The sequence below is a fragment of the Microtus pennsylvanicus genome, chromosome 8, assembly GCF_037038515.1.
Source record: "Microtus pennsylvanicus isolate mMicPen1 chromosome 8, mMicPen1.hap1, whole genome shotgun sequence".
Taxonomy (NCBI): domain Eukaryota; kingdom Metazoa; phylum Chordata; class Mammalia; order Rodentia; family Cricetidae; genus Microtus; species Microtus pennsylvanicus.
In genome coordinates this window covers 3,629,893-3,645,396 of record NC_134586.1, presented here as the reverse complement: position 1 = coordinate 3,645,396, position 15,504 = coordinate 3,629,893, and the positions used below count along the sequence as shown (strand labels likewise).

The following is a 15,504-nucleotide window of genomic DNA, read 5'->3' as shown; positions in this document are numbered from 1 at the left end:
GCACAACACTAATGCCGTGAGAATGCTTCGTATAATATTTAAGTGAGGCGCCCACCAGGAGTGCCCAATCTTTGGACACCGCAGGATGGTGCCATGGCCCATAAATGTGTTAGCCCCCATTCACAGCTCTCCTAGGACCCATGTGGCCCACAGTTGCAAGCTGGGCACCTGCGTGAGGCTATGGGAATATGTTTTGGGTTTTTTGTGCCTTCTTTTTGCAGAACTGGGAATTAAACCTGGGGCCTCACGTTCTCCCACTGGGCCAAAGCCTCAACAGTGTTTTAGATTGATTTTACTACAGGGCCCTACTAAGTTCCCACGCTGTCCACCCCACTAAGTTCCCACGCTGTCCGCCCCACTAAGTTCCCACGCTGTCTGCCTTACTAACTTCCCATGCTGTCCTTAAACTCACTGTTGTAACACAGTTCCTGTAATCCTCCTGCCTCAGCCTCCTGAGCAGCCGGGATTACAGGTGTGAAAACACATGACTATATTTTGAAAAGCCAGTGAGTGCATTTGAATGTCAGTCTAGGGCTGGGGTGCAGTGCAGCAGGCAATCCCTTTCCTAGGTTAGATTCCCCAGCACCACAGAGACGCGGAAACAATGTCTCTCAAGGACCTGATGGAATGGGAAGCAGAACTGTTTACCACACACCGCTGGCTGTCACAGAACCGCATCGCCTGCCCGTCAAGAGTCAATGCTGAAGAGATGTTTATCTTTTGTTGATGGGGTAAGCTTTGTTAACCAACAATCTTTAAGAGGTGGGTCTTAGTTAAGGCGTGGCTTCGCTGGGACCCAGGTAAAAGCGTGTGCACGTCCATGTGCACTCTCTGCGCCTTCTCCCCATGGGACATTGCTGTGCTTGGACTTCTCATTTCCTGTTTCACTGTTTCATGAGTTTTGCACTTATAGTAAATAAAATACAATTGTTGTATCCTTAGCTAGCCTGGCATTTTCTACATTTTGTTGGTTTTGGGGTTTTTTTTTCTTTTTTTTTTGGATTTCGAGACAGGGTTTCTCCGTAGCTTTTTGGTTCCTGTCCTGGTAGCTCTTGTAGACCAGGCTGGCCTCGAACTCACAGAGATCCGCCTGCCTCTACCTCCCGAGTGCTGGGATTAAAGGCGTGCGCCACCATCACCCGGGCTTGGTTTTGGTTTTTATTTTGTTTATTGAGACAGGGTTTCTCTGTAGCTTTGGTGGCTGTCCTGGAACTCACTCTGTAGACCAGACTGGCCTCGAGCTCACAGAGATCCACCTGTCTATGCCACCACAGTGCTGGGATTAAAAGCCCAGAGATACTCAACTTTTTGAACTTAAAATAAAATTTTAAAAGCTCTCCCATCCTTGCCAGTGCAGAGCTGGGCTAGGGCCCCACCATCCCCTAGAGCAGACCTGGGCTCCCGATTCCTCCTGAGCAAGCTGACGAAGGTCTCGATCTCTTTTGCTGTGATGTGTTTCTCCAGTAGTTTGCGGTTGTTGTGTAACAGGGCTGTGATCGTATCTTCTGCCAAAATATCGTAGCCAATCTGGGACTGCATAACGCAGAAGTTCTTAGCGATATATTCCTGTGGAGAGGGAGAGACGTCAGGGAAAGGTATCCACGTCACAAAATCCAACCTGTAACTGAAGGCTGGGGTGGAGCTTTGTGGAAGATCGCTTGCCTGGCTCGTGAAAGCTCAAGGTTCCATCCTCAGTGCCGCAAATAACTAATTTATTAAAAGCTATGTCTCTGACCATTATTTTTTTAAAATGGGTACTGACACTCTCATAAGTGAGAAAAGCAAATCTAAATTCACTTTTACGCCATGGCTTAGAATTTCACCAGGCTCAAGGGGCCCTCTGACTCTCACCAGAAGTTAGAATAATCAATTCTGGGGATAGGATAATTTCTAACAAGAATGTGACTGGCTGATGCCTGGTCCTGGAGCCTGAGATGGGTGTGGCCATGCTCGGTCCTGAAGCCTGAGATGGGTGTGGCCATACTCAGTCCTGGAGCCTGAGATGGGTGTGGCCATCTGAACGCTCCACTTGGACTCCAGATGTTTGTTTGTTTGTTTGTTTTCCTCTGACTGACACTAGAATCACCAACAAAATCGTCTCTGATAAATAATATCAAAACTTTAGCACGCTTATCATTAAGGAGCAATCCAATGGAATCACACAATAGCTCAAGTTATTGATTAGATCCAGCATGCAATCACTATTTTGTGATGGCGTCCAAAGTTCTGGACCCTCTGTGGGAAGCTGTGAACGTGGCTGTCCATGGGAAAGGTCTCTGTGGGAAGCTGTGAACGTGGCTGTCCACGGGAAAGCTCTCTGTGGGAAGCCGTGAACGTGGCAGTCCACGGGAAAGCTCTCTCTGGAGATTACATGGAGCAGCAAAGAGGGAAAACAAGCAAACAGATGCACTTTCACATGCGGGTGAGTGAATGAACGGAGACAAGAGGCAACAGCGGAGCAGAGAGGCTGGAGAGAAAGGACATGGACGCAAAGATGAAGAGGATGTGATGTAAGGACAGCAGCCATGGGAGAGGCGTGCCAAGCAACCGAGTGGCACCTGCAACGGTCCTGTGGTAGGGGAAACCACAGACACCAGGCACACACATGGAGCACACACACACAGGCAGGGGAACACCCATAACATAAAATAAATCATTTTAACTGTATAAGAGAGAGTCAGCTTGATTAAGTGATAATTTGTTTTTTTTTTAAAAAAAATAGAGTGAGTCCTTGTGAGTTGTGGCAAAGGCCAAATGTTATTCTCACAGGGAAAGAGGGGTCACTAATGCGCTATGGGAGGCTCAACTACGCACTATTCAATCTGCTTCCTGTTCCTTTCTTTTTTAATATCTGTTATTTGTGTGTGGATGTGCGCCACATGCATGCAGTACTCACAGACGCCAGAAGAGGGCATCAGACATCCTGGAACTGGGGTTAGAGGCAGTTGGAAGCCCCTGTGTCGATGCTGGGAACTGAACCCAGACCCTCAAGAAGGGAAGTCAGTGCTGCTGAGCCAACTTCATCCCTGCTCCTTGTCCTTCATCTCACTTCCTATGTCCCAAACCACACTCACTTGTTTTTACACTCTGTGTATCAACCACACATCCATAGAACCTTGGAGCTAAAGAATGTAACTCCTTCAATGAGCAAACGTTTTCTATTCCTGGGGGTTTCTCCTTGGGAACACACCTCTGTGTTGATGATGAGATAATTTATTGATTAGAAAGCGGTTTTTGCCTTGAGCGAAATTTACCAGAATGTACCTAGTTCTTGAAAATAACATTGGTTGCACAAATCTAATTATAATCTAGGAATCATTTTGTGGCCTCTGGAATGATGTCCTGAGAATGGGTGGTCAATTAACTAAAGTAAAGTCCTCTGCCCGTGTCACCTTAAAGCTGCGTGTTGACTTACACACTTTTATGACCATCAGAACCATACTCTGGGGGGAGTAAGCTTCCGAGATGCTAATGAATAATTAATGAAATTAGAGGTGCTATCGAGTTCTCTAAATAATAATAAACCCAAGCACAACATTAATACCTGGGTTGGCACTAACTCACACATGAACTCTTGATCTAATGTTTAAATGCAGGTGGAGACAATCGAAAATTAGATAACCAAAGCAAAAACTAACCCTTTTCTCCCTACATTTTAAAATCTTTTCCCATAAACCACCAGAAAGCTATCTGTAGTAGCTAGAGGAGTGGCTTGCTGTGGCTCACTTCAATGGATACAGTTCACTGTGGTCAGGAAGCCAGGGCAGATGGCACTCAACCAGGAGCGGGGATCACGTTCTTTTCATTTAGTCCTGGGCCCAGCCCACAGAGCGGTGCTGCCCACTGCTGTAGGAAATCCTACAGCCGCCCACAGGGCATGGCCTCTTATATTATTTATGCCAATGTAAAGCATGCATCTGGCCTCTTTTCCAGCTGTGAGATTTAGTTGCTGGTTGATGTGGGAGTGTCATCTTTCTATCTGTTGATTTCATTGGTTAAGCAATAAAGAAACTGCTTGGCCCTCATAGGTTAAAACATAGGTGGGTGGAGTAAACAGAACAGAAGGCTGGGAGAAAAAAGCTGAGTCAGTGAGTTGCCATGATTCTCCCACTCCAGGCAGATGCAGGTTAAGATCATTCCTGGTAAGCCAGCTTGTGGGCTACACAGATTATAAGAAATGGGCTAGTCCAGGTGCGAGAGTTAGCTGAGAAAAGGCTAGATATAATGGGCCAGGCGGTGTTTAAAGGAATACAGTTTCCGTGTAATTATTTCGGGGCATAAGCTAGAGCTAGCCATGCGGGCGGCTGGGTGCCGGGGACGCAGCCCCGCCGCTCTTATTTCAACAGCTGGTCTCTGCTCCAGCAGAGGATATTGATTGGTGAGTCTACCCCTAAATTAATAACCTTCTATTATCCTCAATTCTGAGCTAGTGTGGGATTCCTTTTAAGCCCACATTCAAGGTCTTCCATTTTTGGTTAAAGACCTGTCTGTGTGTGCAGGTCACAGGCAGCTGGCTCGGCTACTGCATGCTCATGAATGCAGCATCGTGTCATGTTCTGAAGACAGCATTTCACAGGGCTCCCACCCCGGCCTCCAGCTCCCACAATCTTCCCACTACCACTTCTGAAATGGTTCCAGGGTCTCTGGGGATGCTAGAGGTGTCCCATCTGAGCAAATGCAAACATACTTAATTCAACAGAACAGGAAAAAAAGGGTTCCAGCTATGGCTTAGAGTCATGAGGCTCTGCAGAAACAGATGGGGTCAGGGAATTGACCCTCAGTGAGCCACCCAGGAGTCCTTGTTCCTTGGTCAGATCAGTGACTTAGCTCAAGAGGAGATGAGTGGAAAGGGGAGGAGAGGGGAGCGGGGAGTGGAGGAGAGCACAAGACAGGAGTATATCCTCCAGCAGTGACACAATGTAAGGAATCTAGAGACCGCGTAAACACCTACCCAGCAGGTGATTGTGTGTGTGCTCAAATGTGTTTACTTGACAGGAAGATGGGTGTTTTCAGGGCAGACCCCCACCCGGTACTCTGAACACCTGGTTCCAGAGGTGAGCAAACCACTGTCTTATGCAGCCATTACCACACAGCCATCTGCCTCCAGGCCTTCCTTGCCACAATATCCTTACAGCTGTCAGGCGCTGTCCAGGATGCTCCAGTGCCACATCCCCAATGCCTAAAGTCTGTCTTAGCCTTCTGGATCTATTCCTTCCCGTGGAGACAGGAAGGACCCTGTCTACACTGCCATCCTACGGGAATGTGGTGAAACTGGCAGTGTGCTCCCAGCAGCAGCATTTCAACCAGAAAGTACGAGGTTCGTCACCAGGATGGCATTGGAGGCATCTATTATATATTATATGGCATGCATCTAAATACAGGATACGTTTAAGGGCCCGTTAAAACTGTCAGTTTGCTCCTGTTTCTTGACATATTATTAACTGTCTAGCTAATCTGTTTTAAATATTCTTTTTGGACCTCTCTTAATCTCGAAGCTGAATTCCAAAGCCAACATATTTTAACACAGTCTTCCTTAAGGAGAAAAAAAAAATCTTTTCTTGCCAAAATACTTCCAGGTTCTCGGAGATGACTCAGAATCTGGGTTTACACACTGGATTCATTCTTAAAACTGTAGTCTGGCATTTGGGGATATAGCCAAGTCACAGTGCCCACCTGGTGCCAAGTTTGTTTCCCAATACCAGAAAAAAAAAAACAAAACACACACAAAAAATGTAAGTTTGAGTGCCTCACTCAGCTCCTCGGTCTCCGTTCCTTATCTTAACTCGGTGCTATTTAAACTGAGTTGATTTGTTAAAACTGCCAAGCTTGAAACAAAATGAGGGCAAGTTGAGTGTTGCTCGCTTGCCTCAACCTCCTCCCTCCTGATCCATAGCCTTGAGCTCTGAGTCTCAGGCCCCGCCCCCTAACCCTCTCTCAGGTCATAGTCCCTCAGGAACTAAGACTCATGCCTTTAATTCCAGCACTTAGGAGGCAGAGGCAGGCAGATCTTTGAGTTTGAGGTCAGCCTTGTCTATACAGTGAGTTCCAGGACAGCCAGGGCTACACAGAGAAACCCTGTCTCGAAAAAAAGAAAAAGAAAAAACCACCAGTAATACATAGATCCTCCTACTAGATAAGAAATACATGAAGAAAAAAAATGTTATGTGATCAATACATGAATAAATTTATGTCAAACATTTGCATTATTGAACATAATGTGAAATATTACAGATTTTTAAAGACTACCTATATTTAGTGTGTATGCATTTTGTCTGCAGGTATGTATGTACACCCATGTGCCTGCCGTGCCAGCAGAGGCCAGAAGGGGACGCTGGATCCCCTGGGACTGGAGTTACAGCCAGACATGAGCGGCCCTGTGAGCACGGAGAATTGAACCCAGGTCCTCTGGAAGAGAAGCCAGTGCTCTTAACCACAGAGACATCTCTCTGGACTCAATTACATATTTTTTAGACAGACTGAGACTTGAAATAAATTTCACTAGCAGATTACAGCTTTGGTCTACAAGCCACACACCACCCCAGGCCTCCACAGCCGAGGCTGCCCTAGGACCACGGCCACCTTTCCGGTATCATTCTTTTTCTACCCCCTTGCACAGAAGTGCGGCTGAACACTTGGTCCCCAGCAGGGGGCGGAGTTGTGAGAGCCTGAGTCTTCAGGTAGAGCCTCCCTTGGAGGAAGTGAGTCACTGGGGGTGGACCTTGCGGCTTTATAATCCAACTTCCTGTTTGTTCTCCCTTCTTGTGCTGCCAAGAGGCAAGGGGTCACCCTGTGCTTTCCCTCCAGGGTAGTCTGAACACCTTCAAACTGTGGCTCCAAACAAGCCCTCCCTCTCTTGATCTTCTTGTCAGGAATTTGGACCCAGGGAAGAAAAGTAACCAATCTGATTACCCTGGGTACCTCAAATGCCTGCTCCCGTACAGTCATGTAGACGGCTCCCAGTCCCCCACCACTCACAGAGCTCCCCAGTCCCTGAGCATCTCAGCCCTCTGCCCCCCTCCTATTCCTCCCCTCAGTCCCTTCTCCTGCTTCAGGTGCCTGTTGGATCTTTGCCACAAGACGATATCTTAGTAGGTGCACATACAGCAAGGCACGAGAAAAGTCCAGGATACCATGCTCAGCAGGAGCCAGGATCGATCCTGCACAGATAAACAGCATCCCCACCTGCAAGCCTTAGCTCCTAACAGTCCTTAGAGACGGCCTCTGAGCTCCCCACATAAAGCAAAGCCTGTCCTTGCAAAGTCCGGTTTCTGCCTCCACGGTCTGCACTTGACCACTGACCGGCACCCAACACCTCCGGCTAGAGCTCCGGACCCACCTGGTTCTTCCTGTAGTCCTGCTGCGAATGCCGCAGCACGCGGTAGCAGAGGCGCAGCACGTACTTGTAGGGCGCGTAGCGCTGGTCGCCCAGGTCCTCCAGCCTCAGCATGGAGCCCTCTCCCGCCTTCTCCTTGAAAGGAGCCTTAAGGATCCCGAACACCTAGAAGATAAGAAGATCCTCCTGTTCTGATCCACTCACGTACAAGCTTTACGACCTGTTTGCGCTTTTAACAAATAACGAGGACTTAAAAGTCCTGCAGAAATATGTGAGTGGAATTGGTGCAAAGGTGGAAGGTACTTAACGGTCGTTAGTCCTGAAAAATAAATACCACACTGTCAAACCAAACACCTACGCTTACAAGAGTACCCGAAGCTAGCAAGTCTGCTACATCAATGACACGACTAATTTTATTTAGAAATTGTATTTTATTAAGATGGAAAATACAAAGGTATTTGTAACAAGCTACAGATAAATTAAAATATATTTTCTATATGATTTTATTATTCTGTTTTTTTCTGGAACTTTCCCATATCAAAATAATGTAAAAAAAAAAAAAGTCTACTTTTTACCTGAAACTTACATCAGGTAATGGCTTCCAAATGTCACCCTTACCTCATTTTAAGCAAAAGGAAAAAACTCCAAATACATATGCACCTAATGGCAGAGATTCCAAATACATAAAAGTCTTTTTCAGAGAGTTCATCCACTGCTCACAGAATGAAGTGGCCACAAGAATGAAAGTATCAACCATTGAGAAGTTAACAAGGAAGCAATCAGGGAGACTCCTAGCCCCTCCCTCCTAGCCCCGCATCCCCACCCCCATTCCCAGGCAGCCACATTCTTGCCCCCCAGAGAGGAGCCAGCAGGCTAAGTTCTCAGTGGAGGAACAGGAGATGAAGACCAGCCATGAGTTCAGAGCAATGAGCACAGTGCTCAGATCTCTCTCCACGCTCTCCAGCCTAAGATGTCCACCAGGGGATGGGCTGACCTTAGTTAATGAATCTTCCTACATCAACTAACCCTAATCAGGGCTGTCCCTTACAGGCTTGGCGCTCATCTCCCAGTGATTCTGGAGCCGACCAGCTGCAGCTAACACAACCATCAGTGGAAGCTAACACTTACCATAACCAGATGCTAACACTGACCATCACCAGACGCTAACACTAACCATAACCAGATGCTAACACTGACCATAACCAGATGCTAACACTAACCATAACCAGATGCTAACACTAACCATAACCAGATGCTAACACTGACCATAACCAGACGCTAACACTGACCATAACCAGATGCTAACACTGACCATCACCAGACGCTAACACTAACCATCACCAGACACTAACACTGACCATCACCAGACGCTAACACTTACCATAACCAGACGCTAACACTTACCATAACCAGATGCTAACACTTACCATAACCAGATGCTAACACTGACCATCACCAGACACTAACACTAACCATCACCTGAAGCTAACACTAACCATCACCAGAAGCAAACACTGACCATCACTGGGAGCTAACACTAACCATCACCAGACACTAACACTAACCATCACTGGAAGCTAACACTGACCATCACTGGGAGCTAACACTAACCATCACTGGGAGCTAACACTGACCATCACTGGAAGCTAACACTGACCATCACTGGGAGCTAACACTAACCATCACTGAGAGCTAACACTGTCTTGAGGCAGACTTGTAACAAACTCTATGAACCATCTAGGAAGTGGATCCCCTCTCAGTCCACTCTTGAGATGACAGTGGCCCTACCTAAGCCTTGACCTTTCCTCTGAGAATGCCCCTGAGCAAAAACACCCCACAGACCCCACTCTTACATTTAAAACTCACAGAAACTAAAATGAGTGTCGAGGTGTCATTTGTTACGCAGCAGGGCATGACTGATACTGTAGCTCAGAACATAAAATGTGCAGACCTGGTTCATGAAGCAACTCACCTGTGCCAGGATGTTCTGTTCCCTCATGAGTTTCTGCCTTTCCCGGTTTGGCTTGGTGATGACCACATCCAGAACGTCCTGTCCATTGTTAGTCACGTCAGCCACAAAGAAGATGAGGTCTTCCAACAACTTCGTGACAAACCTATCGCAAAGGAAAGATTGCCACAATTTGGGACTATTAAAAATTAAGTCTGAGAACTTAAATACAAGGGAAGTTAAACTATTTTTTTTTGCACTTTACCTTCTTTTTTTTATTGAGAAAAGGAAGAAAAAAAACAAGTTTCCACCTCCTCCCAGCCTCCCATTTCCCTCCCCCTCCTCCCACCCTTCTCCCCCTCCTCCCACCCTTCTCCCCCTCCTCCCACTCCTCTCCCCCTCCCTCTCCAGTCCAAAGAGCAGTCAGGGTTCCCTGCCCTGTGGTAAGTCCTAGGTCCTCCCCCCTCTGTCCATATCTAGGAAGGTGAACATCCAAACTGGCTAGGCTCCCACAAAGCCAGCACATTGCATAGGATCAAAACCCCGTGCCATTGTCCTTGACTTCTCATCAGCCCTCATTGTTCGCCATGTTCAGTGAGTCCAGTTTTAACCCATGCTTTTTCAGTCACAGTCCAGCTGGCCTTGGTGAGCTCCCAGTATATCAGCTCCACTGTCTCAGTGGGTGGGTGCACCCCTCGTGGTCCCGACTTCTTTGCTCATGTTCTCCCTCCTTCTGCTCCTCATTGGGACCTTGGGAGCTCAGTCTAGTGCTCCAGTGTGGGTCTCTGTCTCTATCTCCATCCTTTCATTAACAAAATATAATATCTAATGCAATTGCTGCTTAATTTTGACAGTATTTCCTCCCACGACTCCAATTCCAACACTAATCAAATATTATAAATGGTTATTAAGCAAAATCCTGTAAGTCTTGAGAACAAATGTGTCATGAGCCTCAAAATGAGAATTCTTGTCCCTTGGAGTTCATAAAATATGATAGTGTGGTTCTTTGAGGCTTTTGTGTGCTCAAAGAAGTTTCTTTTTGCAACAGATGGAGACTATTACAGAGATACACAACAGTAGAAATACAGAGACTCAGGCTGGTGTCTAATTAATGTCTGTGTGCATCCCCTGCATCTAAGTCTCACAAAGCCATGGAAGAGGAGATGGGAAGGCTGTAAACACCAGAAGAGGGGACATCTGCTGTGAGTGTCTTTTATGGCTTAGGTTTTGATGGAGCATCACCGTACAGCACCCAAATGTATAGAGGCGCCCCTGGTGAGGATGAGGCTGATAGCCAAAGACACCAAGCTTCTTCTCCATCAAGACAATGTTCTTGGGCTAGAGAGGTAGCTCAGTGGTTAAAAGCATTAGCTGGTCTCCCAAAGGACCTAGGTTCAGTTCCCGGCACCCACATGGCATCTCACAACCATCTGTGACTCCAGCTCCAGGGGATCTGATGCCCTCTTCTGGCCTCCTTGGGCTAAACAGTCGTGTGTGTGTGTGTGTGTGTGTGTATCCATATATAATAAAATAAAATATAAGAAAAACTAATGTTTGCTTGTTTACTCATATGCCAAGAAACAACTGTCAGCTAAACTCAAACTTCTGTTCAATTCTATACTGGCTGGTTATTGCCCTATAACTCATGCAGTCTTACTAATTTTCTTTTAATAAGTGATTTTCTCTGTGACTTAGTTTAAAGTAATTCCTCCATGTTCAAACCTTCTAGCCTGGACGGGAGGGTAGGGCTCATGAGACTGAGAAAGTAAACAAAACCTCACTTGTCTGGGAAGCAGAAACCAGCAAGACTCACAAGATTGCTGCCAGAACTCTAGGACTGTGGGGGATGCTGTGAGGAGAGCTGTGGCGGAGAGACTGTGGCAGAGAGGGGACGTGGATCTGCCTACAGGGAGCTTCCTGCATAGCGGCCATGTGTCTCATCATCCCTGCTGGGGTAGCTCTCAGTGATGTAGCTGCCTCTTGAGTCAACCACACTCCTGTAAGTCACCCCTCATCCATATTCCAATTGTTAGCTCTCCTGTGAGACGCGCTGGCAGCATCACTTGGTCTGACATAGGTTCCCTGTCTGAGGTGCTAACTGTCTGCTCACACGCCCCTGAGAAAAGCCAGGCAACAGACTTCCTGTCAGATTTAGCAAAGTTAGGTAAGATACAGATTATGTATTTTAAAGGACACACATCTGAAAATATAAAAGGCCACATGGGTAGAGAACAAAGTAAGAATAACTCAACAAAGAGTAAGGACAATGTAGCAGTGTTGGAAGGATGTGGGAGGAGCCAAGCTGCAGCTGCAAAGACATTGGTGGAAAAGGGTCCCCCTTGCAGAAAGCCTTGAGAATCCAGAACCCTTGTGGGCTGCAGGAAGGCAGGAAGCACAGAGATGGGGCTGTCCCACCTATGGTCACAAGGACTCACAAGCCTCACCTCATCATAGAGTATGACTTCTCGCCCTCAACAGCACCCCTCAGTGTGGACTAGTGGAAAGGTGTCAGGGGGAGGCCATGCCAGCAGGTTAAGAAATGAATGAGCACAGAGAGAAAGGCAGTAATGTTCCACCCACGGAAAGCCCTCATAACTAAATTCCAAAACACACAGAAAAGTGACATTAGGGAAGACAGCCTTCATGCTAAAAATCAGAAGGCGGATTCATCGTTAATGAGATCCAAGTGACAACGCCATTCCTAAGTGACATTTAAATGAGTGTGTCGTCAGTCCTCCGCAGACAGAGAAATGACTTGCCACAAATTATATATGAATATATAATTATAATATACAATTTTAAATAAAATAGTAAATACAAATGAAGAGTAGATGGATAGGCAAAGAACCAGCAGATATCTGAGAAATAAAAAGTTCAGGTTATAAGAAAAAAATAGCAATTATAAGACAGTATCAAAAGGATACAGACAATAGCACACGGAGCTTTGTCAAAGCAGATTATAAAAGAGAAGCTAATGAGTTCAAGGCTACATAGAGAGTCCAAGGACACCCTGAGCTATACGAGACCTGGTCTCACAGAAAGAAAGGGAGGGAGGAATGGAGAGAATATCAGACAAAAAGAAGGAGGAGGGAGGGAAGGAAGGAGTTAAAGAGGAAGAGAAGGCGGGCAGGGGAGGAAGAAAGGGAAGAAGGGAGAGAAGGAGGAAAGGAAAGAAGGAGGGTGCACCATAATTCATATGAAGCATTGATAAGAACCTCCGTGCAGCTCTGTTTGTTGCATAAAGACATGTAAGGTGCTGGGTTTGGAAGCAAGTGCAGAACAGCCTTGTGCTGGCTGAACAAACACTGCACCATTGAGTCATGTTCCCAGACCTAGCTGTGTGAAGATGTCGGCACAATGGCCTTCACCTTTGCAGCTACCCAGAGCACAGTCTGCATGACCAGCACCTGGCTCACTGAGTTAGCTGTATCTGTGAACAGTTGCAACAGCAGACCCTCTGTGGACAAAGCAGGTCCCTCGGAAGTTCAGCATGGTACAGAGACCTTAAGAAGGGTGTGCAATGCCTTCTCAAGCACCATGTAGCAGTTGACACCTCATGGCCCCTCCCTCCCCATGACTCAGGTACTCCTAATACTGTTTCCTTGGTGCGGTTATATAGACTACAAACAGAAAATTCAAATGAAAACATCTAAGACTGGGGACGCTGAAGCCGACACAGGAGCTGCACCCCCAGAGTCCCTTCCTGAGGTGACTAAAGGAAAGCATGGGGGTGGATTAACATTCCGTGTGTGATTTATCTGGGAGCTAGGTGGCGGCCTCCCAAAAGAGCAAAGAACAAGGAGTAAAAAGTATCAACTCCATTTGCCATTTCCGGCTGGGCTGTTTGGCAGGGGCGCTTCACACAAGGTCTGGAGGCCAGAGCTCCAATGCACGCAGCCAGAGACTCGCATATGGCTCCTTGTTCTGTCTGCAGCAGGTCAGGAGGAGAAAGAAGAAGCATGTCTTTGCTCTGAGGTCCTGAGGTCATCTGACAGTCAAATCACATGACTAGACCCCCCCACTTACTATTTACGTCAGTTTACCCAGCTGGAGCTTAACCTCCACTTCCTTTAGTTAAGACAGGAACAGTTACTGACGGGCTATTTGAGCACTGAGGACACAAAGTGGAGACAGTGGTTTCTAGCCACCAATAGCTTTCTTTCTCTCACATATTCATAAATAAATTAATAACCAAGGACCCAGTTTCTGTGAGTGACACAGTGAGCTCACTTTTTATGATATTACATGTTTGATCGGTCTGTGGTATCAGAGCCGAGAAATGTGTCGTGAGTTCAGAAACTGTAAAACTACATCTAAACACCAAACCGAGTATGGCCCTGTGAATCCTTTAAAAAGCTTCAAAAACAGAGCAGAGAGAAACTGAAGTCACCTACTTTCAAGCCAAGATTAAATGGAATAAGTAAGTATCCCAGCAGACACTTTTAGGTTTTTTTTTTTATTTATTTGTGTGTGTGTGTATCTGTGTGTATCTGTATGTATCTATGTGCACATGCGTGCAGTGCTCACGGAGACCAGAGGAGGGCGCCAGATCCCTCAAAACTAGAGGTACAGGTAGTTATGAGCCATGCGATGTGGGTGCTGGCAGGTACTCCCCAGTGTGCCAACATCAGAAGCCAGGCTGCTGCTATGGAGAATGTTCCAAATGCTCTGTTAGAATCACCTGGTTTACTGTAAGAACTGACCAATGTGTGAGTGTGTGTGTGTGTATGTGTGTGCATGCACACATGTGTTCTTGTTGCTGTTGCTGCTGTTTAGGAGTGTAGATGACTTTTATTAGTTTTGAGGGATGAGGTCTTATGTAGCCCAGGCTGGCCTTGAGCTTGCTATGAAGCTGAGGATGACCCTGAGCTCCTGATACCCCAGCCTCCACCTCCTGGGTGCTGGAGTCTCAAATATGCACCCCAACACCCAGGCCAACAGTTGGCTCTTACTGACCCTTCGTCACCTAGGAACCTCACTCACCGCCTCTCGTTCTGAGTGATGCTGCCATTCTCCAGCTTCTTAACTGTGGTTGCCAGCACTTTGTTGGCGTCATTGGCGAAGTCCAGGTCTCGGACCTCAGACAGCGGGACACACACAATGGCAAAGGCTTCTTTGTCCTCCTTGGTCTGGCAGGTTCCGATCTGCAATACGTGTCTCCATTAAACAGCTGCACAGTCTCCAGAGACCGTATCCTCAGGACTAAAGCACACTGGGTGGGTGCGGATGAGACAGGGAGACTCCAGAAAACATCCGCCACAGCCAAAGGCTTCAGGGGCAAGATGGCTTTCCATGTCCACTTCCTGCCCTGTTCTTGAGGAACCCCCAAAAAGTGTTTCTTTCCCACACCATCCCTCTGTCTCAAATACTTCCAAGTAGACAAGATGCCCCTGGAACCCTCCATGTCTTGCTGATGTCTGTACCCCACCCTTCTGAGCCACAGCCCTGCTACAACCACCCGGGTTAGAGACCTAAGCCACTGACAGACGTTCACTCCCACGACATCAGCGCAACCAGTCCTAACGCCCAGAAAGTTGGGCTGTCCGTCACGCTCAGTTGTGTGGGCACAGCAACAGATGGACAAGCCAGCCCCCCTCCCCACATACGCACACTTACCTTCAGCATGACAGGCCTCTCTTCCTCCGTGTCTATGGGGATGCTGGTGCTCGTGACCCACGTGTTGGTGCATAAATGCCTTAATCGCACATAGGAGTTCCTAAAAAGCAAATGATATAAAAAACATGGAGGGCTAGCAAGAGGGCTCAGAGGACAAAGGGGCTTGCTACCCAGCAATGAGGATCTGGGTTCAATCTCCAGAACCTACTGATGATGGAAGGCAAGAACTAACTCTACAAAGCTGTCCTCTGACCTACACACAGAGGCAATAATATTTTTAATTAGTATGCTGGTATATTCAGCAGATCCATGTGTGATATGAACATTAAATGTCATAGACTAGTAATTGTCTCAGGATCTGTCTGGAATAAGAATTAATTCTTATATTCAGGCTGCTCTGGTGCACACAGCTTCACTTTCTGGGCCAGGGGTTCCTAGGTCATCAATGTCACCAGAATCTTGTCAAAATGCAAATTCTAAGACCTCGCTGGTCCACTGTGGGGCGTGGTCAGCAGCAACTAGTTTATCCTGACCCAGACAGCTACTAACCTAAATGTACCTACAGCCTGTGGTGGTCTGAAAGAAAATGCTCCCCAAAGGGAGTGGC

At 47.0% G+C, this 15,504-nt stretch overlaps 1 protein-coding gene across 1 annotated transcript in view; it reads right to left on the bottom strand.

Annotated features, from left to right (window-relative positions):
* Itpr2 (inositol 1,4,5-trisphosphate receptor type 2) overlaps window positions 1-15,504 on the bottom strand; it is a 411,976-nt gene that overhangs the window by 280,061 nt on the left and 116,411 nt on the right. The window contains exons 12-16 of the mRNA XM_075982281.1: window positions 14,898-14,997; window positions 14,265-14,425; window positions 9,306-9,447; window positions 7,337-7,498; window positions 1,394-1,566 (exon numbers count right to left, since the gene is read on the bottom strand). Coding sequence (XP_075838396.1) covers window positions 1,394-1,566; window positions 7,337-7,498; window positions 9,306-9,447; window positions 14,265-14,425; window positions 14,898-14,997 — 738 coding nt within the window. The remainder of the gene's footprint in view (window positions 1-1,393; window positions 1,567-7,336; window positions 7,499-9,305; window positions 9,448-14,264; window positions 14,426-14,897; window positions 14,998-15,504) is intronic.